Raw genomic sequence first — 23986 nt, forward strand, 5'->3', positions numbered from 1 at the left:
TGTATATCTGGTTTCCTAATCAAATTCCACAGAAATAGAGCTTTCATTTAAAAAAGAAAATAAAAATTCTGGTCTTTTACCCATAAAAAACTTATTGGAGTGACTTATCTGCATTGTTTTTGCTTGGCATTACAACACTAGGGTTGCTTTAAATAGCTCGGATTTAGCAAGACAACTTGGTAATTCTCAGCTGCATGAGGAGCATCCAACAGGTTGATTTTCTAGGACCAGAGTGGGGAATCACAGCTTGGATCGTGATTCAGGGGTGGGATAATGGCTGGGCTGTCCAAGGTGGCTGTGGACTGGAAGGCAAACCTTCCTCCAGAGAGCCAAGCTGACAGGAATACTGATGATTATTGCACCTTTTAAGTAAATAAAAGCCTTGTTCTGCTCCTGCACTGCCTATGACTGTTGTACAGCCCAGTGAATGGCACTGCTGCCAAGAGCATTGCTGTGCGTCCGGGTACTATATGGCCCTGCACTGATAATGGTGATTTTCCATCATTTTATTGCTTACAATTGGAAAGCTGGCCCAGATCTCCCTGCAGAAGAGACTGTAGAGCCCTGTACCCATTTACAGTACTTCCACTACCCTCAGAAAAGGATTTGCTGGTGCTTTGCTCACCGACGATAAGGCTCAACATGTTATTTTATGTAATTATAGGGAGCTATTCCTGTTTCTGATGTGGCTGTAGCTTTCTGGCGTGAGCGTCTACCAAGTTTGTGGAATATGATAAATGAGATTTTTGTATTTCCATCTCTCCTGACAACGAAAAGAAATTTCTATACAGAAACATATTTTTTTAATTATAGGTCTGACAGCTCCCTCCATTTCCGTCTCCCCCATCCAAAACACACTCTGGGGAGATTAACCATGTTGCCAGGCACTGTAGCTCTCCTTATATCTGAAGTAACAGCCTGTGCTTCTAGCGTTAGGGAGGGTGGCCAGGTACTTAAAGTCCTTCCTTCAGTAAAATTAGCAGAAGCTGCCAGGAGATAGACGGCAATATATTTGGTACGTCCCTCGACTTTTTTTTCTTCATAGCACATTTTGTTAAAAACTCACGGGAGCTCTTCAGTTAATAATGTGTCAGTCTCCAAAAGTGGTCAGGACCCTCATCCCTTTACCTGAAGATCTCTCCATTCCTGAGATGACCTTGGCCATTGTCCCGGCCACTTTCACTGCTGAAAACACCACAACAGTGATGAGCTCCTGAACTGCAGCTTCCCCCTCCAGCATCCTCTGGCTCTTACAGCCACAATCTGGAAAAGAGCTCAGGGCACCCCATCAGCAGCAGGGAGCTTGGCATGCAGGGATGTCAATTTGCCGGTGACTCAGCGTCATGATTTATCCCATTCATGCGATGCTCCTGAGGGAAAAGCTTATTAATCAAGTCTGTGTTTCCAGTGCAGCTCCATGATTTAGGGTCCCCCATGACTAAAGTTTTAGTGAGAATGGAATTATTGCATGCCTTGGTGGCTTCTGGAAAGGGCCGGCAGGGTGGGGAGAAGTAGCAAGGTGGCAGTGAGGGGTTTGTCACTTCCCAGGACCCTGAGAAGGACCAGCCCAATGGGGCTGAGCACAGGTCAGGGAGTGCTGTGAAATATTCGTAGAAGGTTGGAGCACACTGTGTTCAGAGAGGGGGTCCCTCTGTCCAGCCTCCCCTCATAACATGAGCTGCTGACCTCCCCTCGCTGCCAGAGCATCCTCCTGGATGCTGAGGTACAGCTCAGTCTTTAATTTGGGGCTCACTGTTTATGCTGGCTCTGGCACAGTAGTGGTTTCTATGGCAACCCCAGAGGCAGATGCAGGAATGCCTCTAGCTGAGGTGCCACCAGCCCAGGTATCCCAGGTTGTTTCTCCCAAATCACACGCAAACAGCCACGCAGCACATCAGGATGGACCCTGTGGTTACTCTGCCAGGTGGGCAGCAGAAGCAATGGGGCAGTGGCACTGAAAACATCTTGTGAATGCTCTTTTCTGAATCGTTTCCAACTTTCCCCACGCTGTGACGCCCGCGGCAGACGGCTCAGCCTGCCCCAGCAGTGTGCCGGATGCTGCTGCACTCCGACGGGATTCAGCCTTCTGTCTCTACGGTCCTGCTGCCCAACAAGGATCATTCCAGCTGTCTCCTCTGAAAGGTCAGGCATCTGTGCTTGATATTTACCCGGACTTGTGAGATCTTTCCAATGTCGTACCAGTTAAAGATCGAATCCCTCGCCTGCATCCACTACTGCTGCTCTCTGCTCTGGGTGCAGGACTCTGGATGGAGCCAAGACCAGCAAGGCTCATGTGAGTCCACAGCACTGGGTAATTGGGGGTCACCCCCCACTGGTCTCACTGTGTTTAGGGTACACCCCTAAATATCACCCACAGACACCACCTTCACTTCCCAATTGCCTGTAAGCAGGATTGTGGTGTCCCTGCATAGGGGAGCTGGCCACAGCTGGATCCAACTCTCCCACACACCAGCCGCAGTCCATCCTTTGAGATTGGGCCGTGGTGCTGGATGGGGCCCAGAAGCTGACACTAGGCATCTCATCTTATTTCTCAGGATCCTGGCAGCCATCTCCATTTCCTGCCTCTCTCACACCTCAGCTCTCTCCAGCAAAGCCCCTCTCCTGCTGCTGCCTTCACCCCCTGCAGCCCCTTCCACCACAGGAGAGCCCAAGCAGGAGCAAGGCTGTGCCAATGCAGGGCAGCCACTGCCCAGCTCCCCCCTCCAAAAGGGGGCCAGATCCCAACATCACATTGCTCTGCTCACCCTGGCAGTGGGGAGAAGAACAAGAGCCATCCCCACCCCACAGCACAGGTCCTGCCAGGGAAGGGCTCACTGGGCTCTCCTTTGGGAGGGGTTTTCCTGGCAGGCTGCAGCATGTCTCTGCTTGGAGTAAGATAATCAGGGACAACATGACTCCTGTGGGGTAAAATTCCATGTGTTTCATTTATTCAAGGTGCTACATCACCTCCCAGGCACTGAGCTACAGGGCACCTCTGTGCTACATGAGACATTGACTGGGTCTACGACGACACAGCACTCACTGCTACACACACGGCACGGACACGCCGCAGCACAGTCGGGGCCGGACAGGGCAGTGAGGCCAGTGACAGTCCCGCCGCCGCTGCTCCCTCCACACTGCTGGCCATGGCCGTCCCACCAGGCAGGAGTTTGCCCTGGGTTCCATCACCACAGCACTACAGGAGCCAAGAGGGATTTCCAAAACTGCAGCTGCTCCCCTGTCCAATGTCATGGGACTGCAGCTCCCTGGAGCCAGGTCACTCGCAGGCATGGGTGCTCACACACCCTGTCCCCGTCTTCAGGCACTTGGTGCTTGGCTGGGGCTGGCTCCCAGGGCCCCACTCAGGGCGCTTCACGCAGGCACAGAGCCTCGACGGCACTGCTGGGGCCCTGGGCCACTCCACCGATGAGGAAGAGCAGGCCAGGTGCTGGGCAGCTGGAGCAGGAGCAGCGCCCCGTGGGCATGGGGGGCAGTGGCTCCCACTTTTTCTGTGAGGGGCTGAACCCTTCCACAGAGTCCAGTGGGTAGGACTGGTTCCCTGTGGGAGATAGAATGGCATCAGAACCCCCTGCATCTCCCCCCGCACACCCCCTAGTGTCTGCCTTTCCCCCTCTGCATGCCTCTGATATCCCAACAGGAGCCTTGGGCTGCGGGGGTTCTGAGATCCCAGAGGCAATTAGTGGGGGAACAAGAGGATTAGCCAAGTCCCCACAGGGAGGGCTGCTGGCATTAATGCCGAATTGCTGGCTCTGCCCACCCTGTGCCGGCACTCCGAAGGGATAAGGGAAGGCAGCTCCAGCAGCGGCAGGGTTCAGGAACAATGCCACACCGCAGGGATTCAGCCAGCACCACTTGCCTTCCCCATCACCTCCTCCTGCCCAGCTCACCCTGGGTGAGCCTGGGGGGTCTGGCAGCCCTCACTGCAGGGCTGGGGGTGTTGTGGCTGGCACCAGGCTCCCCAGACTTCCTGCTGCATCCCTGCTGCTGAGTGACAGCACTAACCTTTCCCCAGCTCTCTTGGGAGAGGGATGCAGTGCTGCAGCCCTGCACAGCGGGCCTGAGCCACTGTGGGCTATGTGAGCCCGGTACACTGCACATGAGCTGGAAAAAGCCTGGTTTGGAGGTGAAAGGAGCAAGGGGCTCAGTGGGGCAGCCTTTGGGACAGGGCAGTAGGGTCTTCTCAGAACTTGAAGGGCACAAAAGGGATGCAGACGCAGACAGTGTTGCAGTACCTCCGTGGCTTTTCACAGCCAACCTCTCCACTGTCATGCAGGTCACTGATATGCCACAAATGATGGGGACGGGAACATGGCCACACGCCTACCCCCAGCATTACCGAGGCCACCCACGGCCACCACTCTTCCTCCTAGGCAGCCGGCCACGAAGTCGGCTCTCTTCTCCCTCATGCGGATGGTGCGGTTTGGCTTTCTCCATGCACCTGGGGGTGAGAGGGAATGAGCATCACACACTGGGGCTCCTCTCCACACACTGATGCCACGACAGCCCCAGGTTAATCACTCCCTGGGACCAGGGAGCACAGGGCAGGATTCACATGGGTGCAAGGGGCTGATGTTCAGAGCCTGCATAATCATGTTCCTCAGGTGCAGACACCCCTCACCAATCCAAGGAGTCATCCTGGACACGTAGGTGATGCTTCCACTGCACTCAGGGACATGGAGCTCACCTTGGGTGGGATCGAACATCTCCACGGTGTTGACGAAGTGGGGACGGGAATAGAAGTTGTGTGGCCCTGGCTGCTGCAGCCCCCCCAGGCTGAAGACGACGCCGTCGACCATGGCGCAGGCGGCAAAGGCGCGGCGGCTGGGCACCCTGGGATAGCGTGTCCAGCTCCTCGTCTCCAGATCAAAGGCCTCGAAGGCTGTGACGGGCAGCTTGCCCTGCCGGCCCCCTGTGCACAGAGGAGATGCTGTGGCTGCTGGTGCCCCGAGCTGGCACCATCACTGTGCTCAACAAGCCTGAGGGGCCCCACTGACTGCAGTGCTGGGCAGCCCAGTGTGGGCTCAGCAAGCCAGAGGGGCCCCCCTGACTGCAGTGCTGGGCAGCATGGAGCTGCCCTGGGGTGCACCAGGTCACTCCCTGACCCAGAGGCAGTGGAGGTACACAGGGGATGCTCAGCTTGCCTCAGCAGCACCTACCCAGGACGAAGATCTTGTTGCCCTGCAGGAAGGCGGAGGCCCCATAGCACGGGGTGGGCATGGAGGGCAGGGGCTGCCAGTGGTCCTTCGCCGGCTCATAGACACGGACCAATGCCTGGGGAGAGGTATCCGCACCCATTCCCCCCAGTGCGTAAACAGCCCCGTCTGCAAAAGAGGCAGTGTTGAGGCAGGGAGATCTGTGGGCAGCACCATGGGGCTGGGAGTGCCCCTGTGCCCTCCAGGGCTGGTAGCACAGGCAGTGCGGAGTCCCATGGGCACACATCGTTCCAGGGTGGCTAGGGATGGTGTAGCCAGGCCTGAGCCTGGCAATGCCCTGATCCTGATGGGACCCTCTTGTCCCCCTCTCCATGCCATCCATCAGACACAGAGAAGAGCACAAGGCCATCCTCTCTAATTATTCTCAGCAGTACCATCTCCCTGGAGACACCATGGCAACACAGCCATTCTGCCAAATCCTGCTCCTGCTCCCAGTGTGGCCGGCACCCCTGCCCGCTCCTACCACTGTCCTGCCATCCCCTCTGCCCTGCTCAGCCCACTGCGACCTGGGCCATGCCACAGCATCCCTGGTCAGGACGCAGACTTGGGCACCACATACCTGGCTCCTAGCATGCCAAACTGTGCCAAGGCTCCAAGGCTGCTCAGGAAACTTTAGGCAGGAGTCACAATATGTTTGATGCACAGCACACCAAGCTGGGCTCAAGCAGAGTGCTCAGCCACCCAGCATGGCCCACAGCCAGGGCAGTTGGGGAAGGCGACCATATCTGGAGGGGGTCTGTATTGCTCATCTCTGGGCTGCAAGTGGGCTGGCTTTTGGGGCAGGAGCATGATCCTACTATTAAGTGGCAAGTTTGGCTGCTGGGTGAAAGCCTTATGCAGCATCCCAAACAGCACAGGGATTCAAATCCCACCTGAGCATCCCTGACTCCTGTATCTCCACTTCTCCAGACTGCAGTCAGGTACCTTCCCCATCCCTCACCTCTCTGCACAGCTGAGATGCCCATGGAGGGCTGAGCCAGTGCCGCCTTCTTCTCCCACTTGCCCTCATCCACGTGGTAGACCTCAACGGAGGCGAGAGGGCTCTGCGTTGCATCCACGCCACCCACCACCAAGATCTGCTTGCCCAGGGCGAGGGCAGCAGCGCCAGCCCGCGGCGTGGGCAGGGGTGGGAGCGTGGTCCAGCGCTGGCCCGGGAGGTCGAGCACCTCGGCTGTTCCCAGGGCTCGCCCACCGCCCCCGCAGCCGCCCAGCACGAAGAGCTGCCCGTCGCGGTGCGCGGCGCTGCAGTACACGCGCCGCGTGGGCATCGAGGGGAAGGTGGCCCACGCGAAGGCGCCCGCGCCCGCCGCCATGGGCCTGCTCAGCCGCCCCGGGGGTCCCCGGGTCCTGATCTCGCTGTGTCGCCCATCCGGCCTGACTCGGCACTGGCCCGGCTCTGCCCACCGCCTCCTGCGGGGAGAGCATCCGAGTCAGCGCCCAGGCATGCACCGCTCCCCCAGCCCCAGCGAGCCAGCTCCCCTCGGCGCTGCGAAAGACCCCGCTCCCCGGGGCTCCCCGCCCGCCCCCTCTGGGCTCCCACTCCCTGGGGTTCTCTGCTCGCACCCACTGGTACTCCTGCTCCCCGAAGTTCCCACACTCCGGGCTCCCACTCCCCTGGGCCGCCGGTACACAGCCTGTACCCACCGGGACTTCCGCGCCCGTCTCTCTCTGCCCGCACCTTCCGAGGCTCCCAGCGCACAGTCTGGACTCCGCGATGCTCCTACTCCCGGCGCACCGTCCGCACGCCGCGGCGCTGCCCGGACTCCCGCCTGCATCCCGCAACCCATGGGGCTCTGGGGCACTGCCTGCAGCCCGCACCCACCGGCGCTCCCCGGGCTCCCGCTGCACCGCCCGCACCCCCGGCGCTTCCCCGGTTCCCGCTGCACTGCCCGCATCCCCGGCCCTCCCCAGGCTCTCGCCTGCACCCCTGGACGGCCGCTCCGCCGTACCGGGACTGCCTGCGCCGCCCCGTCGCTGGGACAGGGGTACGGACAGGGACTGGGACCAGGCTCACCTCTCCGCCCGCTCTGCCGCTCTCCCCGCCGCTCCGCGCCACCGCCCGCTCCGGGCCCGCCCGCTGCCGGTGGGGGCGGCGCCGCGCCCGCCTTGGCTCCCCCTCCGGGCTCCGCTCCCCTCCGCCCGGTCCTCCCGCTGCCACCAGTCTGCCGTGCCCCTGTCGCGTTCACCTCGTCGGGACGGAGCCGCCGCAGGGAAAGGAGCTGGAGAGATCCCGCTGCCGGTGCTGGAGCCACACAGCGCCGGGCTCACAGAGCTGAGAACCCACCGTCCTGTTCAGGAGAGCACCCCCCGGCCCATCATTGCTACAGGGCTGCAGGGACAGAGCATGAGCTCAGCCCCACTCTGAGCACACCCTTGCCACAGTCTCTCAGCAGCGTCAGGAAGATGCACACGGGTCTCAAACCCTCCACCGCCACTTTTGTCCCCACTTGGCTGAGCCAGGCAAATGAACATGCCAGGAAAGGCGCTTCCCACCCACCAGCATAGGCAGAGGCAAGGGCAGGAAGGAAACTCACACAGAAATGAGCTAAAAAGGTTTGCTTTAAAAACAGGCAGAAGTGACAGGGCATCCGCCGAGAACATCACACCAGAAATGGCACCTGTGGGTGCTGCCAATAACACTGTGCTCACGCCGGAACCTGCTCCGCACCAGTCACCGCCACAGGAGTGAGAAGGGAGGTGTGAACACTGCGAGGCTGCATCACAGCCATGGTGCAAGGGATGGAAGGGACCTGCCTGGTGAGCAGAGGGGCACAGTGAGCCCCAGCCCTCATGCAGGAAGGGCACCTTGGGCACTGCTGCCAAGGAATGGAAAACCATTTCCTCCAGGAATCCCATCACACAAGCTCCTGGGACACTTGTGTTTGGGCATGGAGGCTCCTGGTAGGACTGAACGCCCACATTGCACATTGGAGAGGGAACAGCTTGAAGCAGGAGCCCAGCCCAGGACTTTGCCTGTGCGTAGTAGAAAGTGGGGGGTGTCCCATTCTGGAGCCCCTTGGCCCCACGAGGTGGTATCACTGTCCATCTCACTGACGGCTTGGAGTGTCCTTCTTCATGCAGGCCAGGTAGCGGTCATAGTTCTCCTCGCACCTCCTCACGCAGTGCAGGAAATAGTCCTCATCAGCAATGGCCTCCAGCAGGTCTGTCTGCACCAGGCACACATCGTACAGCTCTGAGGTGGGCGCATTCCTGGGGCTGCTGCTGCCCTGCTCCGAGAACACCTGTGGGGAGAGCAGAGCCTGGCAGAAGCACATGTGCTCTGTGGTGCCCCTGTCCTCCCCTGGCCAGGTACCTCCATGCTGGCCGTGGGTCAGGGTCAGAGGGCAGGGGGATCCCATCTCCACTCCAGCAGCACAAGGTGAACTTTCTTCAGATTTCCCCTCCCTCACAGAAAATGCCTTTGGTTCCAAAACAGCTTGTCACACATGCTGCTGGTGCTCCCCTAAAGGAACACACCACAGAGCTGGAAGAAAACAGCTCTGTGGGGCAGCCAACCCCAGGAAAACCTCTGCCAACAGCTCTCCTTTGGCTGCCACAGGAGGGAACAGGGACTTCATCTTCTGATCTTCACCATGGCTTTGCCTAAGGACACCTGGTAATCTGTTTCACTTCCAGCGCTGCTCTGTCACCATCACTGACATGGGGACAGCATTGCAGAGCTGGTGATAGAAGAGGAGGGGAAGATGGCATCCAACCTACAGATCCTGGCTGCAGAACAACAAGGTCCCAGCAGTGAGGATGAGCCCTGCTGGGAAGATGCTCGGCTGCTGCCCAGACTCCCACGAGGCCTGCTGCCACCATAACTGGATCCTACCTGTGTGATCTGGCATGGGAGCAGCCCTGGGGCTGGGCTGCAGGGCTGCTCTTGAGACAAGCCGAGCAGCACAACCGACCAGCCACACCAGTTACTGATGGCAAAAGGAGGAACTCCTTGATCAGGGAAACAGCCTGAGGCTGAAATGCAGCAAGTGGAGCTGTGTGAGCCATTCTCTATCTGCTGCAGACATCCAGGCAGCAGCTGCTGCACACAGGGGCTGTTACAATAACTCCCTTGAACCAGGCACAGCACAGACCAAACCCTATTCCTGACAGGTCTGTCCAGGCAGTGACAACTGCCACCAGCTACAAAACTACAACCTGGGTGAGCTTGTATGGAAGAGAATGTCCACAAAGCACGTCATCCCTCGTAACTCCCTGGCTGCCTGGCAAACACTGCTGACCATTCACTGGCTGCTGCAGGTTTTCTCCCCAGCACTGTCTCCTTACAGATGCAAATGGGCAGGAGTTGAGGCCACTCCCATGCTGGTGCCACAGGGTGCAGTGACACCAGGGCTACACCTCAATTCCCCTTTGCAGCCTCATGCAAAGGACACAAAACATGCCTGACCTCACCAGGGTCACCCTCAGTGTGGCCTTCAGCCACTTACCTGTGGGTGGACAATGGTGTCCGCATCGTCCAACCGGATATTGTCATCGATGAAGATGTGGTGAACATCAGGATCGTGGGGGTCTATCCACAGGGGCTTCCCACCGTGGGAACAGAAATTATTTCTGGCCCACCTGAAACAGTTATCAGGAGAAGAAGCAGTCAGAGGAGCGAGAGGGTGACAGCTCCCAGGCAAAGGCAGGCTGTACTGCTGAGCCAGGGAAGTGGGATGGAGAATGTCCCATCCTGCTGCCTGCTGTGGCCTCCTGGGAAAGGCATTTTGCACCAAGCTGACAAATCAGGGGTTGTTTGGAGAAAAGCATGGAGTGTACCAGGGGATGGAGACCTGAGGAAAGGTATGACAGCCCCATCAGGCTACACACAGGAAAAACAGGGAGTGCATAAGTGACAGGGGCCCCAAAACCAAAAAGACTTAAAAACTAGGAGCTATCTCAGAAGATCAGAGAATCACAGGAGACGATATAACGCCCAATCCACTTCCTCAGTGCCCTGTTTCTCACCAGTCAAAGTGGTCTTGGAAGCCTCCAATTCCCTCAAAGGAGCTGAAATAGTTGTAAAGCTTTCTTCCATCTTCCCGGGTGGCCAGCCGCTCCGCACCCCGTGTCAGCACCACCTCCCGCTTGCTGCAGCGGATCTGGCCAGGGGTGAGGTCCACAGGGAGCTGCAGGACCACAGAAAGCAAGGGAGGAAAGGTTTCCAAAGCAGACAGGTTGTTTCATGCACTGGTAGAGACACCAAGAAGCAGGGTGGAGACTCCCCACCACCGCAGTGTGGGAGGACAGTGCTGTGGAGAAGACAAGAGGAGGTGTGGAACCACCCCCAGCCAAAAGTCATCCCCTTCCCAGGGATGGAAAAGAATGACCTCCTAGCTGCACACTGCCCCCTTTTCAATCTCTGCTCCCCATAAATGCTCCAAGAAATAAGTGAAGCATCTCCTGAAGATCATTCCCAGTGCTCCTGCCCAGTGTGCTTCCAGGGGGAGGGCAGAGAGCACAGCTGCAATCTGCTCTGAGCCAGGGAGCCCTGCACTGCTGCAGCAGCCACCTCCCAGGAGAAGGGATGCTCTGTCCAACCCGGGATACCCCAAGAGGAGACCATTCCCACACAGGATTTGCACAGACATGTGTTCCCCACAGCTGACAGCCTCATCCCAAGAAACCGGTGCTTTTAAAGCAGTCTGGCCAAGTGGCTGGAGAGCAGCTTGGCACGAGGGGGCTCCGTGGGATCACCCGGCTGCCCCTCCCCATCCCACCCGACCCTCGAGGCACCACTCACCGCCACGTCCCGCAAGGTGGGGAACTGGGGGTGCTGCCCGTCCAGGGCACTGCTGACAGCCTGCAGGGCACGGGGCAGGTCGGTGCCGAAGGTCCTGAAAACCACGGCGAAGGCCCGGCCATTCCGGTGCAGCGTGTCCAGGAGCCGGAAGAAGGAGGGCAGGATCAGGTGGTATCGCTCGCCGGGCTCTCCCGGCACAGACAAGGCGTCGTGCGGCCGGCCCGGCCACTCCAGCAGCTGCAGGTGGCGGGCGTGGAGGCTGCGGAAGCGGCGACCCGGCCCGGCCTCGGTGAAGGAGGGGTCCCGGCCGCAGGCGCTGTAGTAGCTGAGGGCGCCGGGGCACGGCGGGCACAGGGACGGACGGTCGCTCAGCCACTCCCACTTGCCTGCAAGAAGAGAGGAGCGCGTTCAGCGCCCGCCGCCGCCGCCACACCGGCTCCCCCCGCTCCCACAGCCCCGGCGCTCACCGGCGGCCCCGGCGCGGCCCCAGGTGACGGTGCTGAGGAAGGTGTTGAGCGCCGCGCGCGGGCCCTGCCCGGTCACCGTGTCCGCCACCACCACGGTGTTGTTGAGGTCCACGTGCAGCACCAGGCGCCGCCGCCGCTGCGCGGCTTCGCCGCTCATGGCCCGGCCCCTTCCCGGCCCCGCCGCTCACGGCCCAGTCCCGGTCCCGGTCTCGGTCCCGGTCTCGATCCCGGTCCCGGTCTCGATCCCGGCCCCGGTCCCAGCCCCGGCCCCACCGCTCACGGCTCGGGCCCGGTCCGGCCCCGTTACCTGGTGACGGCGGTGCTTCCGCCGGGGCGCCCCCTGTCGGCCCGGCCCCGTCGTTGCCATGGACACCGCGGGGGCGGGGCCGAGCGCGCGCCGCGATTGTGCGGGCGTGGTCCCGGCCACACGGAAAGCGGCCGGAAGCGGAAACCGGAGGCGCTTCCGGCGCCCCGCGGGCGGCCATGTTGGAGCGGCGGGCGCGGCGCAGCGGCGGGCGCGGGTCTGGCGGCGGCCGGTAGGTTGGGGCCGGCGGGCCCGGGCCCCGCGCCGGCTCCCGGGCGAGGGCGCTGCCGAGCCGCCCGCCGGCGCGGCCCCCCGGGCGCTGGAGGCGGAGCCGCGGCGCTGAGGGCCCCGCCCCCGGCCCCCGCCCCCCCGATCCCGGGAGCCGGCGCGGGCCGAGCGCGGGGGCCGCACCCGCTGTCTGCACCAATCACCTCTCGCAGCCCTGCAGGGAGGGGCCGGCCAGCGCGGGCTACCCGCCCCGGGGTCCCTCCGACCGGCGGGACGAGCCGTGGGGAGGGTGCAGGGGAAGCGAGGGACGGGCGCTCGGGCAGAGGCATCGCCTCCGCCGAGGGGCGGGCCAGTAGGAGAGGCTGAGCGGGGGTCCGGCGACCCCGCCGAGCGCTCCTTGGGACTGCGCACCGGCTTCCAGCTCCACATGCAGCCCCAGCCCCGCGTCTCGGCCCTGCTGGTAGCCGGCGTTTTCCTCCGGTGTCCCTGGAGAAGCACAGCAGAGCCCTTCTCCAGCGCCGTGCCCGGGCAGCCGGGCCTCTGAACCCTCTGTGCGGGAGGGCCCTGCCAGCGCTTTGCGTGCACTGTGCCGGCAGCGCTGTGTTTCCGTGGCCCCCCGGCCCCCCAAATGGTGTCCTACTTGAGGGAACAGCGTGTCCGGGGTGTGCCTGCTCGTGCCCGGCTTTCCTCCAGCACAGCCGGCACTGCACCAAACCGGACCCAGCCGAGGGATGTTGGGAAGTCCTGTCACCGTGAGGTGTCACAGCCAGAATAGCCCTTCAGGTGTCCCAGCTGTTCCTGGGCTTGCTGCAGCCCCAAAATGATCTGTTTTGCAGCCTATTGAGAACATGTTATTGCATTTCTCCCTTGGTCTGTCCCTCCCTGCCAGATCAGGATTAACGTGACATCCTTGCTGGCTTGGCTTGGTCCTTTGGAAGGTGGTGATGATGCTGGCTGGGCCTCTGTGGGATCCCTTCCCTGCCTGCCTGTGTGGGATCCCTTCCCTGCCTGCCTCCCTTCCTCCATGGGAGATCCCCCGCCTGCCGCAGAACGACTGCATTATCCTCCTCCAAATCCCTCTTCTGCCGTGACGTCTGCAGAGCACTTGACTGAGATTAGTCTGTCATGTGGAGGTTCTTACTCCCCCACTGACCTGTGCTTCCCCTTCTGCGGCTGCTCTTGGCTCCTGTTTCTCCCCTGCTTGTGCAGCTGGCGGCAGCACGGGCTCTGCTCCGGGGCCGTGGGGAGACCAGAGTGCCGGGGGGAGCGTGGGACACAAGTAGTTCCTTGCTCTGTCTGCAATAACTTCTCCATCACAGCTTCCTTCCCTGTGCACTGCCCTCTCCCAAGAGTGTTTCTGACACCTCCTGCATTTCTCTGAAAAGAGTTTTTAACTGGATCCTTGTTGTTATTTTGAGAGCTGTCAATGGAGCTAAAGGTTTTATGCCTCATCTGCACAGCGTCCAGCTGCAGAGCCGTGAGGCCACCAGAGTTCTCCTGGGTGCATCCCAAAGTCCTGCCTGGACTGCCCTTCAGTGCCTATGTTTTATTTAAAGCCATAATTGGTGCTTTTGTGCTGGGCAGGCAGCTGCGCAGTGCCCTAAGCGTGATCCCAGTGTTGTCCCTCGGGCCATTGTGCACTTGGCCCTGGTGATGTGTGTTTCCTTCATACCGCCCTGCTTGAATTTCCTGCTTCCTCCTCACTTGGCAGCGAGTGCCCTTGGATCAACACCAGTTTGCTGTGACAGCAAGTCGCGGACCGTTGTTCAAACAAGGGAACAGCAAGGAGCGGTGCTGCCTTGCCACGGCATTCAGCATCGATGAAGCACAACTGGAACAGCCTCCAGCCCTGCTGCCAGGTCTCCAGGAGGAAGCTGCAGCTTTGGCAGGGACTCAGAATCAATTTTTTGAGCAGCATCAATTAAGAAGCTGAGAAATTGGAGTTGACGCTGGGATGGAGTTGAGGTGCTCAGGTTTCTTAGTGTTGAGATGGGTCAGTGGTGCTGCTCTCGGTGTGTGTGCAGGGAGAGGGTTCCATGAGGGATTGCTTTACCCAGGGAAAATGTGATCTGGTCACCCAAAGCTGGGGTGGGTCAAACTCAAACTGGAAACAAGCTGCAGATTTTGCCGAGTTAATCGTTGAAATCCTTCATCTTGGGATGGATTGGATGGGATTTCCTGAAATCTTTATTTAGGCTGGAGATTTCTGTGAGAGATGTTTTAGTTTTACTTCAGAGATAAATCAGTGACAGGATTTTCTTGATGATGCTTCTGTCTTGAGTTGTGCCCAGAATATGACCTGGTGTTTGTGACCAGCCACGCCTGGGCTTAATGGTTTCAGATCCCTGCTTAGAAACATGGGATAATTTCAGTTGCTTTAAGCTAACTATCTTCTTTCTCCTTTTGAGGTGTCGAGGGTTGTTTTTCCAGTAATTTGGACCTTTTTGAAGCACCTGTTTGCCTAATGCCATGAATATTGCAGTGAACAATGAGGAAGAAAAAGCTGTCCATTCCTGGTCGAGAATTTCCTCTGCAGGACAAAAAGTGCTGGAGGAGGCCCTCCGAGTCTTCAACCCTATGTCCAAGGACCTCTCGGACACAGAGACCCAGCTGGTGGCCTTCATCCAGGGCCTGAAGGAGGAGGGCTACCAGCCCACGATCCTGAGGAGTAAGGATGTGTACGGGTACAGCTCGTGCACGGCAGACACCCCAAGTCAAACGAAGGAGAGCAGCCCACACAGCTGTGTCAGCACCAAGTCCGCGCAGAGTCCGGCCCGGAACACCACAGCCATGGCAAAGATGTCTGCTTCACCCACCAGCATTCCCGTGAGCTCTCTGAAAGTCTCCGCTCAGCCCGTCTCCAAAGGGGATTCCAGGAATCTCCTGTTGAACTCTTTGAAGCAGACAGGGTCTGGCACATCCAAGGCAGCGGCAGTGGGCTTCCCTACAAACATGTATCCCGACGTGTATCCAGCCGTGAGACTGTCCGTGGTTCTGGAAGCCCTGGTGCCGCTGAAAACCACGACGTCCTGTTTGGAGTCCAAATACACGCGAGGGCGGCTTGGGATCTCGCCCTCAGACCTTAAACTCCTCAAGAATTCCAGTCCACCAAGGCAGTTTCCTTCAGGCAAGAGCACTAAAATAACTGAAAGCAAGGGGTACAAGCATTCGGTGAAGAAAGCACCAGATTCTGCCACCCACGCTTTAAACCTCCTGAAGGGACCAAAGGGTGGAGTGCTGCAGGAGAGCAACGCCTGCAAGGCCTCGGGAATTCTCAACGGGAGGGTCACAGGCAGCTCATCCCAGGGCTCCACCACAGCACCGCAGCCCAAGACCCTGAAAATCAAAGATAAGGAAGCTCTGGTAGGAAAAACAGAGTGGAAGGACAGCAGCAGTTACCGGGAGAGCGCTGGGCAGAAGAAGAGAAGAGCCACAGAGGCAAGAGAAGCACCACAGAGGAAAAAAGCAAATACCATTCCTGTCCAAAAGAAAACTAGACAGGCTCAGAGCACTTTGAACCTACTGAAATTCCGGACCATCAAGGTGGGCAACTCTTCCTCTGATGATGAAGTGAGGAGGAGAGCACAGAAGATTCTTAGGGTCAACCTGTCCCCCGTGATTCGAATTCAGCCCTTGTCCCACTCTCACAGTGTCCCCTGAGTTTCTTCACTGTCACTTTTTTTTTGTAAGTAAGTAAATAGGAGCCTGGCACCAGAGCGCGGAGAAGTTTGGGAGCAGCTCTGTGTCTCTGGTGCTGACATGCCGACTAACCTGCAGGCAGAGCAGCTGCTCCCGTGCTGTTCTGCCTGTCTGCCACTGCTGTGCAGGACTGGCTGCAGAAGTCCAAACCCCTGTTTGGGAACACGGGATGGTGACTCCGGCCAGCGGTGAGCCGGGCAGGCTGGAGAGCTCACTTCCTGCTGAGCTTCCCTGGACGTGGCAGGCTGAGCTCTCGTGCAGGGGAGAACACGGGACTTTCTCATGACATCGATGCACTGTGATATTGCTCTTTTTCAAGCTGTACATTTACTGGTTTTATTTTGATCAAATTTTATAACTTTATTATCTATATATCTATATATCCATATATGTGCATATGGCCCAGGAACTGTGGGAAGATGCACTTCCTCCATCCCTCTGGGATAGGATTCAATAGCTTTTGTTCCCCCTCCCCTTCAGCCAGTCTTTTGTTGAAAGGTGCCAGGAATCCTTTGTGGTTCAGTGTTGTGACAGTCTGTCCTGGGCTCCCTCGAGCAGCTCAGAGGCAGCAACTTTATAGCCACTCGTTTGTCTCCAGAATGCCAAGCAATTTGGAGAATTACCAGCTGGTAGGTTTAATCCTATTTTCGGTATTACCTCTGCATAGCAGTGGGGGAGTGTCACGGGGCCTGACATCTGAAGGTGCCTCCTCCCTTTGTTGGTAGCAAAAGTTCTGAACTCATGGTAGGGATTTGCCTCCAAAGAGCGATTCCTCCTCAGCACCCAGCATTGCCCCACTCTCCTGTATCCCAGGTACAGCCGTAAAACATGGACTGTGACTGTTAAAGCCAAAGGGCTGGAATTGTGTAAAGTGTCCTGCCCACCACATAACTGAATTGCTGTTGCTGGGTGTTTCAGGAGCAGGTTCTAGATGCCAGTAGTGAAGACTTGTTGGTTTTGGCTGGGTTAAATCATGATAAAGACACAGGGTGTGTTTGAATGTATTCGCTACATCCTACCGGTCTCAGAGCTCAGTGGGATATCTGAGTCTGAGTTAAAGCAGAAAAGCGAAAGAGGTGAGAGGACACGTGCCAGCTCTTAAACATAGAGAGTTGCTTTCTCTTGGTTTGTGAGGGTGAAGCAGTAGGAGGGGAGGTGGGCACTGTGTTGTGATGGGAGCGGCTTTGCTGTGCCGTCAGGGATGTTGCAAGGAGGTGTGTGTCAGGTGTGAAAGCTCTGCTGTCCCCAGGAGGCACTGTGGAACCGCTGCAGCACCGGGGGCATGCTGTCCGATGGGATCACAGGCTTCACAGGAAGGGATCTGCAAGCTCCAGGAGAAACACCTCGTTGGAGCAGTAGGTGCTGCTGCTGTCACATAGGAGGGGCAACCTGGTGGCTTGGGGAAAGGAAGCAGCATTGAGCTGGGCGTGGACCTGGCTCAGATCTCTGCAGCAGTGAGCCTGTAATCCACTCATTCTCTCACCAGCTCAAAATACCAGTTGTCTGACCTAGTAATCTCTGTGGACATTGGCTGAAGGGATGAGCTCCCCAGGGAAGCCCCAGCTCCTTATGTTTAAGCCCCCACGAGCACCTGGTTGGATTTCAGTGGTTTGTAAAAGGGGTCAATGTCTGATCTCCAGCTCAGAGAAGAAGACCATGGCATGGAGAGAAGAGAGAAGGTTCATGATGGGGTGAGAGGGCAGGGAACTTGAGTGTTCCAAGGTGCATCTGTGTTCTCCCCTCTCACCCAGGTAGAGCAGGGTCGAGGTTCTTCATTGAGCAACCTGGTCTAGTAGAAAGTGTCTCTACCCATGGCATGGCAGTTGGAACAAGATGGTCTTTCCAATGCAGACTATTCTGTGATTTTATGATTCAGGGCATGATTGCAAGTCCTGAACCCCACACTTAGATTCTGAGTTACTGTCAGAGATCATAACTTGCAGTGTTTGAGACTGACCTGTGAATGCCGCTGCTTGTCAGCAGAGGAGAAGGAAATACTTCTTTCTGCTTCTGTGTTTTGAAACGTCCTGGCAGAGAGTCCCCTCTCTTGACCTGATGCTGGATGAACAGGGACCCTCCATCACTGTCAACTGGCCAAAAATTGCTTTGTCCCTTTTGTTCCCACTCCTTCAGACCTTTCTCATTCCCACGCTCTCAAATGCCAGGTCTTGAAGTCCTGCACTGGCGTTTCTCTTTTTGGCTGTTTCCCGAGGAGGGCTCTGAACTCCTGCCTGCAGTATTGCTGTCTGTCAGGCTGCTCAGCAGCTTCCCCTGTTCCCAGACCCTTATAAGGGCACCAAGAGCCGTGTCTGGAGCCTCCTCTTGCGGCACAGACGTCCCAGCTGAGTGCTTGGCCTCCTCTGGGAAAAACAACATGCATCAACAAGGCTGAATTTGGGTCGAGGTTGCTTTTCCTCTAGCCTGAGCAGGAAGTTGAGCACCTGAGGCCAACTTAGCAGGCCACATCCCTTCTCTTCACTTTGTGTCTTCCCCCAACTGCATTGCTGCCTGCCTCCCCACTCTTCTCCATCACCTCTTGTCTTTCACAGCTTGGGTCTTTGCCAGTCAAGGACTTGGCTTGTACTTGCTGCTTGACACATCCAGCAGAGCATCCAGCCTTAGTGCTGCCATGCCTTTCCCAGCATCGAGCTGAGTGCTGCGCATACTTAGTGATGACGGCTTGCCCTGTATCCTTCCCAGGCCACCAGCAAGAGGTGATCTGCTCCACAGGGAGAGACAAGCTTTGGAAAACACCTCTGTGTCACCGAGACTCCTGCCAGGGAAGTGAGCACTCCATAGCTTTGTGCTCAGAGACCTGCCCATCACCAGTCCTGTCTCTGCTCTCTTACACATCTCTGACAGACCACAGGGCCCTGAGCGATGGGGCAGTGCTGGAGCTCCATTCTCTACCCTCCTGATGTTGCCTGTTACCCCTGGCAGGTGTTTCAGGAACTCAGCCGAGAGGATTGCAGCTTGTTATTCACAGAGGGGCTTTGCAGCCCCTGGTGCCAATGCCAGTGACTGTTGCCTGTCAGCTGGTGCTGGCAGAGCGAGTGCCTCAGCCTAGTGGGAGTTGGCTCCTCTGTCCTTCGACTCGTGCCCAGGTGTGGATGCTCCTGGTGTGGATGCTCCTGGTGTCCTGGGCCTGCAACACTGATGTGCAGGAGGCTGCAGAGGGGCTGTGCCATGGACACTGCTGTCTGGTGTTTAGGGAAGATGAAGGGTTTGATCAAACCAGGGCTGCCTAAGACCTGATCTAACCAGAAATCTCCCCCCACAGGTCCCTTCTGCCCCATGTTACTTTGTGGCAGCAGTAACTGGCAAGGCTCATGGAAATGTGTTGCCCAGAGCGCTGTGGTCTCTGCTGAGCGTGTGGTATGCACCTTGTCCAGACCTGTTTCTGTATTAGTCACTTTGAATCCAAGTGCCTAACCTGGCCTGTGTTGTTCTGGGCACCATGACAGCCGAGAGCTTTGGAGACTCTCTTAGGAATGCTTTTAACGCATGGATTTGTGCCACTGTCGCTTCTAGAAATGATTCGGCCAGCGGTCAAAGGGCTGTTCTTCCGACTGATTTTTTTGGAAATCATTTCTCCTTTTATTCAGCTGCCAAGAAGCAGTTTATGCTTCCCCTCCACCAGGCAAGGCCCTTGAGCTTCCTGCATGCTTCAGATGTCCGTCAGCGAGGTCCGTGGGGAGAGCAGCTTGTACAGCAGGCAGCTGAAGGGGAAGCTGACATCAGATACCAGTTGAAATCACAATGTTAATTGGTAGAAATGTTTTGAAGCTTATGTCCACTGTGATCAGATTTCACCATCTGCCACTGCTTTTAGTTGGAGAAGTTTCTCCTTAGCCTCTTTCCTGCAAGCCCTATAGTGTGGTGTTGCTGCTTCTAAACTATTTGCATCCCCCCCTGAGCCAGCTGCTGTAGCAATCCTTGTACAGAATTTCTTAAGCACTTTTCTGCAAAACAAGAAGGGATTATTTTGTTACTCCTGCTTGGCAGTCCACTAGTGGTATTGCAGTACGAGGAGGAGGTGTGCTCTCTGGAGCGTTGGGAGCACTCACCTCACTGGCACTTCTCAGACCAGGTCACACTAACAGGGCTGGGGGGCAGTGGGCTAAGAGCCCTCACTGCCTGGTGCTTCCTTGCATGGAGTTCAGCCAGCTGCCAGCTAAGAGCATTGCAGGGAAATTGGGAGCTGAACGGCACAAGTGGGTGATGCTGTGCATGCGGCTCCATGGCCCTGCCCCACAGCTGCCCTCGTTTTGCTGCCTGTCCTCCAGGCCCTCCTCAAACACCAGCAGCACTTCTCCACCCCGGCTGTAGCTATGGCAGGAGGGACTGGAGGGCTTTGGGTTTTGGGCTTGAGCACAGAGGTTGTGCCCTTTTAGTTGTGACTTGTGCTGTGTTCATGGCCAAACTTTGGCAGCATGTGGGAGGTTCAGCCACTCCAGCTGTTCTTCCCCCTTGGATCCAAATTCCCTGCCCTGTCTGGGAGCTGGGCCTTTGGCCATGACTCAAGGGATGAGTGAGGACAGAGAGTGGGTTTGTCTCTCAGTTCCAACTAGGCAGCATGACATGAGTTGGGCAGCTTCCCAGGCAAGAGCGCAGGTTTAGGTTGGAGAATCCTAGTTTTAGCCATGGTTGGCAGGTGCTGAGTTGTGGAGCATCGGCTGCTCAGCCAGGCTGGTTGGTTTGTGTGGTTTCTTTTTCAGAATTCAGAATGGCACTGGCCTGTTTACTCCTGCAGTCAGATGGGGATGGCCTTTTGGGAGCTGAGGTGGCCTGAGGAGAGGACAGCTACTCTGGGACACCTGGCACCTTCCTGACAGCCCTTGGCTTTGCCAGTTGGGTGGGCTGGCACCACCTCTGGGGAGGACAGCAGGGCAAGTTACTCGTGGGCCCTCATATTTGGGACTCTGTGCTAGAGAGCACCATGCTGGGGTTTCCCTCTCCTCGCAGCCTATTCCTGCCTGGAGCTGGGTGCCGTTAGGAAGGTGCCAGGTGCCTCACAGAGATCTTCTCCCAGAAGGCGTGAGAGCCAGCCCTCATCACTGGGTCATCCCTTGGTGTCAAGTGAACCCTGTCTATAGATGTGACACTGCTGGAACTGCCTCCAAAGCTGTGGTGCTGAGGCCAGACCTCTTCCTTTTCTTAGGAACATCAAGGAGGTCTGGTGAAAAAGCGGGAAGCTTAGGGGAAGCTAAAGACGCTGGCAGCGCCTGGACAGGCAGCTCTGTGTCTGCTGCAGGAGATGTGCAAATGGAGGAGCCAGGGCTGCAGTGTCCACACCACTGCCTCCCCTCCACCCCTGCCTGGCCACAGAGCCTGCCCTGCTGACAGACTACACTGGTGCTGCAGGTGAGGGGCGTCCTTTTGCAGCAGGTGCCACTCCTAACCCTTGGTTTCCATCCTTTATCGGTTGCACAATCTGGCCCCGCATGGGTGGCATCTGAAATACCTTCCCCAGGGAGTCCCTTAAAGGCCTTATTATCCTCTGGGATTCTCTCCTTGTTGTCTTAATTAGCCCTTTCTGTTCCTGTGTTCCTGCGGTTGCAGGCAGCCCCTGTGAGTGTCTGGTGATTCTCACAGACACAGGCACATGGTGCTGTTTTAAAAGAGAGGGTGCTGCAAAGCTACTCCCAGAAATACCTCCCCTCCTGCCCCTGCTCCGCTGCACTGCCCAGGCCTGGGTCAGGACAAAAAGCATCAGCATTCATGGCGGGGGAGGCACGGTGACACCGCCCCTCCTGGTTCCCAGTGCCCCACTCCTGAGGAGTAGGGTTTCCCAAGCAGAGGCACGGCAGCCACTCCGAGGGACACGGGGGGTTTGGGTGGGCCCTGCCTGGCCCCTTGTGCTCCTCTCTGCCAACCATTATCTCCAAGAGAGCCGTCTCCACGCCGCAGCATGACCGACCCACTCTGGCTGGGACTGGTGGCATTCCCTGGTGTTTGGGGATCCCAAGCAATGGCTGAGGAGCAGCAACTGCAGCCTGTGGAAGGGCGAGTAACAAACTTTGTATGATGATTTTACAACTGACCATCTTGTTCTTGAGTGAACTTTTTACTGTTTCATTTGTTTGTGTAGAATGTTTCCGAAGTTCTAATAATATTTAATGTTAATATGAGGCTGGGCTGTTCCACACTCTGTGTTGTATATTTTGGAATGGCATTGCTTAGTGAAAAGACAGCATTAGTAGTATTCTGCTCTTCAGAGGGAATGGGACAAAAAACAGACTGTTGTTTTTCTTAAATGAAGTGAACTTTTTGTTATGAAGTCCTAGCAGGTGTCCAGCCCTTCAGTAAAATGGTGCTCAGAACCACCCAGTGTGTCCGGCTTTTCTTTGGGGCCTGACAGACTCCTCCTCCCTGGGCTCCTGCTGCCGGCCCCATGTCAGCTCCATGGAATGGTGTCTCCTGTGTGCCTGGCTGCTGCATGGGGCACGCTCAGCTGCAGATCACGCCCAGCTCTTCTCCCTAATTTCCCCAGTGAGGTTTGATATTACTCAAGCTCCATTAAGGATTGCCTGGCTTGGAGTGGGAGATACTCCAGGTGAGTGGGGTGGGAGATGCTCCATATGAATGCCACTGGTGCTGAACTGGTGTAAACTGGGATAAATCCACATTCCTGGTTAGTTCCTAGAAAACATGCCAGGTTGGCACTGCACTGGCAGGTGCTCTGCCAGCCCCAGCCTGCCTGCCCATCCTGCGGTTTCCCTCTGGATCTGCCCACTCTGCACCAGGACCCTCTGGCCAGCTAATTCAACAGAAATGCCATTGTTCACCGGCCTGCGCCTGGATCCGGCTTGTGCCGCAGGGCCACCGGTGCACTGACCCGGCACTAATGGTGGTGGGACCGTGGTCCTGGGCAGACAGCAGCTCCAGTGCCGCGGCTCATTCCTGGGGAAGAGAAGCGGTTAAGCAGTTCTCTGCTTACTAAGGATGTTCAGGGAAGTGCTGGCCGCCTGCTGTGCACACTGAAGTCGGTCCAAGTGGGGCTGGGCAGCCCTGAGAGGCTGCCCCGGGACCTCGGGGGCTCTGCCGAGGATGGGGGGGGGCCCTCTGCACTGCTGCAAGAGTGCCCTGATGGCTTCTGGAAGGTGCTGGTGGAGGCAGGCTGTGGGTGCCCAGGGGAGAGGGGATGCTCAGCAGTGTTGAAATGCTGGTGATGGAGGGCTGCCGGCAGATCTCCAGCCAGTGGAGCTGCCCCGGGACAGGGCACCTCCCTGGGCAGACATGGCCACGCCTTCAGCTCTGGGGCAGCCAAGGGAATTGCAGCTTGGCATGGGAAGTCAAAGCAGTCTTTAAGGGAGCCTGGAGGTGCCTGGACACGGGCTGAGACACCTTTCTTGTCTCTCAGATGCCACTGAGGATCCCTCCCTCCCACTTTAACTTTGCTTTTCACGGCCAGAGATCCTGTTACAGTCGCCTTTATCAGGTCCCTTTATCAGGCCTCTTCGGATCTCCTTAGAGCAGATAAGGTTTGCCTGGCAAGATCCCTTGACATGCTGACCAGTGCTAATGGCTCTTTATCAGGTCATCTTCCACCAGCTCTCCCAGCTGATTAGGTGGTGATGCCTGGCCATCAGCCTGCACTGCTGGAGCCTTGCTGGGCACAGCCTGGCCCTTCCTCCAGGTTTCCCAGTGCCTGCTGAAAGCACAGCCATGGGGAGCTGGCAGGGTACTGCCCACGGCATCCCTTGTCTCACTGAGGCATGTGGGACCAGCCTGGCTACGTCAGAGTGTCTCTGGGGGTGTGGGTTTTGGCACTCCTATGGCCAGGAGCTGTTTCTTTGTTTGCCTGTGACCTTGCTTGGCGGCGGGTGGCCAGAGCATGGCCTTGGTGTGGAGATACACAGCTCCTTTTCCTTCCTTCGGCCTTGGCTAATAAAAAGCACCATCCCTGTGTGACAGTGAGTTCTCTGTGGATCCTGGCCCCGGTGCACAGCCGTGCTCCCTTCAGGGTTCCAGGGCTGCCGGCTCAGTGCCCAGCCCAGCCAGTCCAAAGGATCTCGAGCAGCACCAACCAGCACAGGGTGAGTGGGGCATGGTGGTGCCCACAGTGCCAGCACTTGGGGGGGAACTGGATCCATCCGGCATGGATGTTGGGGGAGTGCAGTCGGCTGCCATACTGCCCCAGGGCTCCCGGTACCGCTGCTGGAGATGTGCCTTGAAGAGGCACAGATGGGCCTGTGCAGTGCAGGACGAGTCCCAGCTGGGCTGCCTGTCTCAGCAGACCCACGTGCTGCACAACTGGGCACAGCAGCCTTGTGGGAATGCTGTGCCAGCTCCTGGCCAGCCGAAGGAC

General features: G+C 57.7%; 3 protein-coding genes across 5 annotated transcripts; 1 reads left to right on the forward strand and 2 right to left on the reverse strand.

Annotated features, from left to right (window-relative positions):
• Nucleotides 1–2921: 2921 nt before the first annotated feature.
• Nucleotides 2922–7272, reverse strand: KLHDC8B (kelch domain containing 8B). 2 transcript variants are annotated; one of them, XM_017820519.1, is made up of 6 exons: nucleotides 7249–7272; nucleotides 6175–6644; nucleotides 5178–5342; nucleotides 4706–4930; nucleotides 4358–4459; nucleotides 2922–3559 (listed from the first exon to the last, which is right to left on the reverse strand). In XM_017820519.1, exons 2-6 carry the CDS (start codon nucleotides 6545–6547, stop codon nucleotides 3363–3365), a joined length of 1062 nt encoding a protein of 353 aa, XP_017676008.1. In that variant the 5' UTR covers nucleotides 6548–6644; nucleotides 7249–7272; the 3' UTR covers nucleotides 2922–3362. The 2 variants fall into 2 exon arrangements, with proteins under 2 accessions (XP_017676008.1, XP_017676007.1); XM_017820518.1 differs by lacking the exon at nucleotides 7249–7272 and adding an exon at nucleotides 7184–7248.
• A 153-nt stretch (nucleotides 7273–7425) lies between these two features.
• On the reverse strand, nucleotides 7426–11636 carry LOC108500099. The gene is made up of 5 exons (XM_017820627.1): nucleotides 11445–11636; nucleotides 10978–11363; nucleotides 10203–10363; nucleotides 9683–9815; nucleotides 7426–8476 (listed from the first exon to the last, which is right to left on the reverse strand). Exons 1-5 carry the CDS (start codon nucleotides 11599–11601, stop codon nucleotides 8282–8284), a joined length of 1032 nt encoding a protein of 343 aa, XP_017676116.1. The 5' UTR covers nucleotides 11602–11636; the 3' UTR covers nucleotides 7426–8281.
• A 293-nt stretch (nucleotides 11637–11929) lies between these two features.
• On the forward strand, nucleotides 11930–22001 carry CCDC71 (coiled-coil domain containing 71). 2 transcript variants are annotated; one of them, XM_017820624.1, is made up of 2 exons: nucleotides 11930–11980; nucleotides 14385–22001. In XM_017820624.1, the coding sequence occupies exon 2, from the start codon at nucleotides 14446–14448 to the stop codon at nucleotides 15634–15636; it is 1191 nt and encodes a 396-aa protein (XP_017676113.1). In that variant the 5' UTR covers nucleotides 11930–11980; nucleotides 14385–14445; the 3' UTR covers nucleotides 15637–22001. The 2 variants fall into 2 exon arrangements, with proteins under 2 accessions (XP_017676113.1, XP_017676112.1); XM_017820623.1 differs by lacking the exon at nucleotides 11930–11980 and adding an exon at nucleotides 12342–13941.
• The last annotated feature ends 1985 nt before the right edge of the window (nucleotides 22002–23986 follow it).

Source organism: Lepidothrix coronata, unplaced genomic scaffold (assembly GCF_001604755.1).
Source record: "Lepidothrix coronata isolate B3197 unplaced genomic scaffold, Lepidothrix_coronata-1.0 Scaffold84, whole genome shotgun sequence".
NCBI classification, from domain to species: domain Eukaryota; kingdom Metazoa; phylum Chordata; class Aves; order Passeriformes; family Pipridae; genus Lepidothrix; species Lepidothrix coronata.

Bases quoted from the DNA above. Each gene is read 5' to 3' on its own strand.
- KLHDC8B (XM_017820519.1), bottom strand. From the start codon at position 6,547: ATGGCGGCGGGCGCGGGCGCCTTCGCGTGGGCCACCTTCCCCTCGATG. The intron at 4,931-5,177 runs GTAGGTGCTGCT...CTCTGTGCACAG, and splicing joins CAACAAGATCTTCGTCCTGG to GGGGCCGGCAGGGCAAGCTG. The intron at 3,560-4,357 runs GTAATGCTGGGG...TATCTCCCACAG, and splicing joins GGTGGCCGTGGGTGGCCTCG to GGAACCAGTCCTACCCACTG.
- CCDC71 (XM_017820624.1), top strand. From the start codon at position 14,446: ATGAATATTGCAGTGAACAATGAGGAAGAAAAAGCTGTCCATTCCTGG.
- LOC108500099 (XM_017820627.1), bottom strand. From the start codon at position 11,601: ATGAGCGGCGAAGCCGCGCAGCGGCGGCGGCGCCTGGTGCTGCACGTG. The intron at 10,364-10,977 runs GTGAGTGGTGCC...GTGGTCCTGCAG, and splicing joins CCACCTTGCGGGACGTGGCG to CTCCCTGTGGACCTCACCCC. The intron at 9,816-10,202 runs GTGAGAAACAGG...TAACTGTTTCAG, and splicing joins TTCCAAGACCACTTTGACTG to GTGGGCCAGAAATAATTTCT.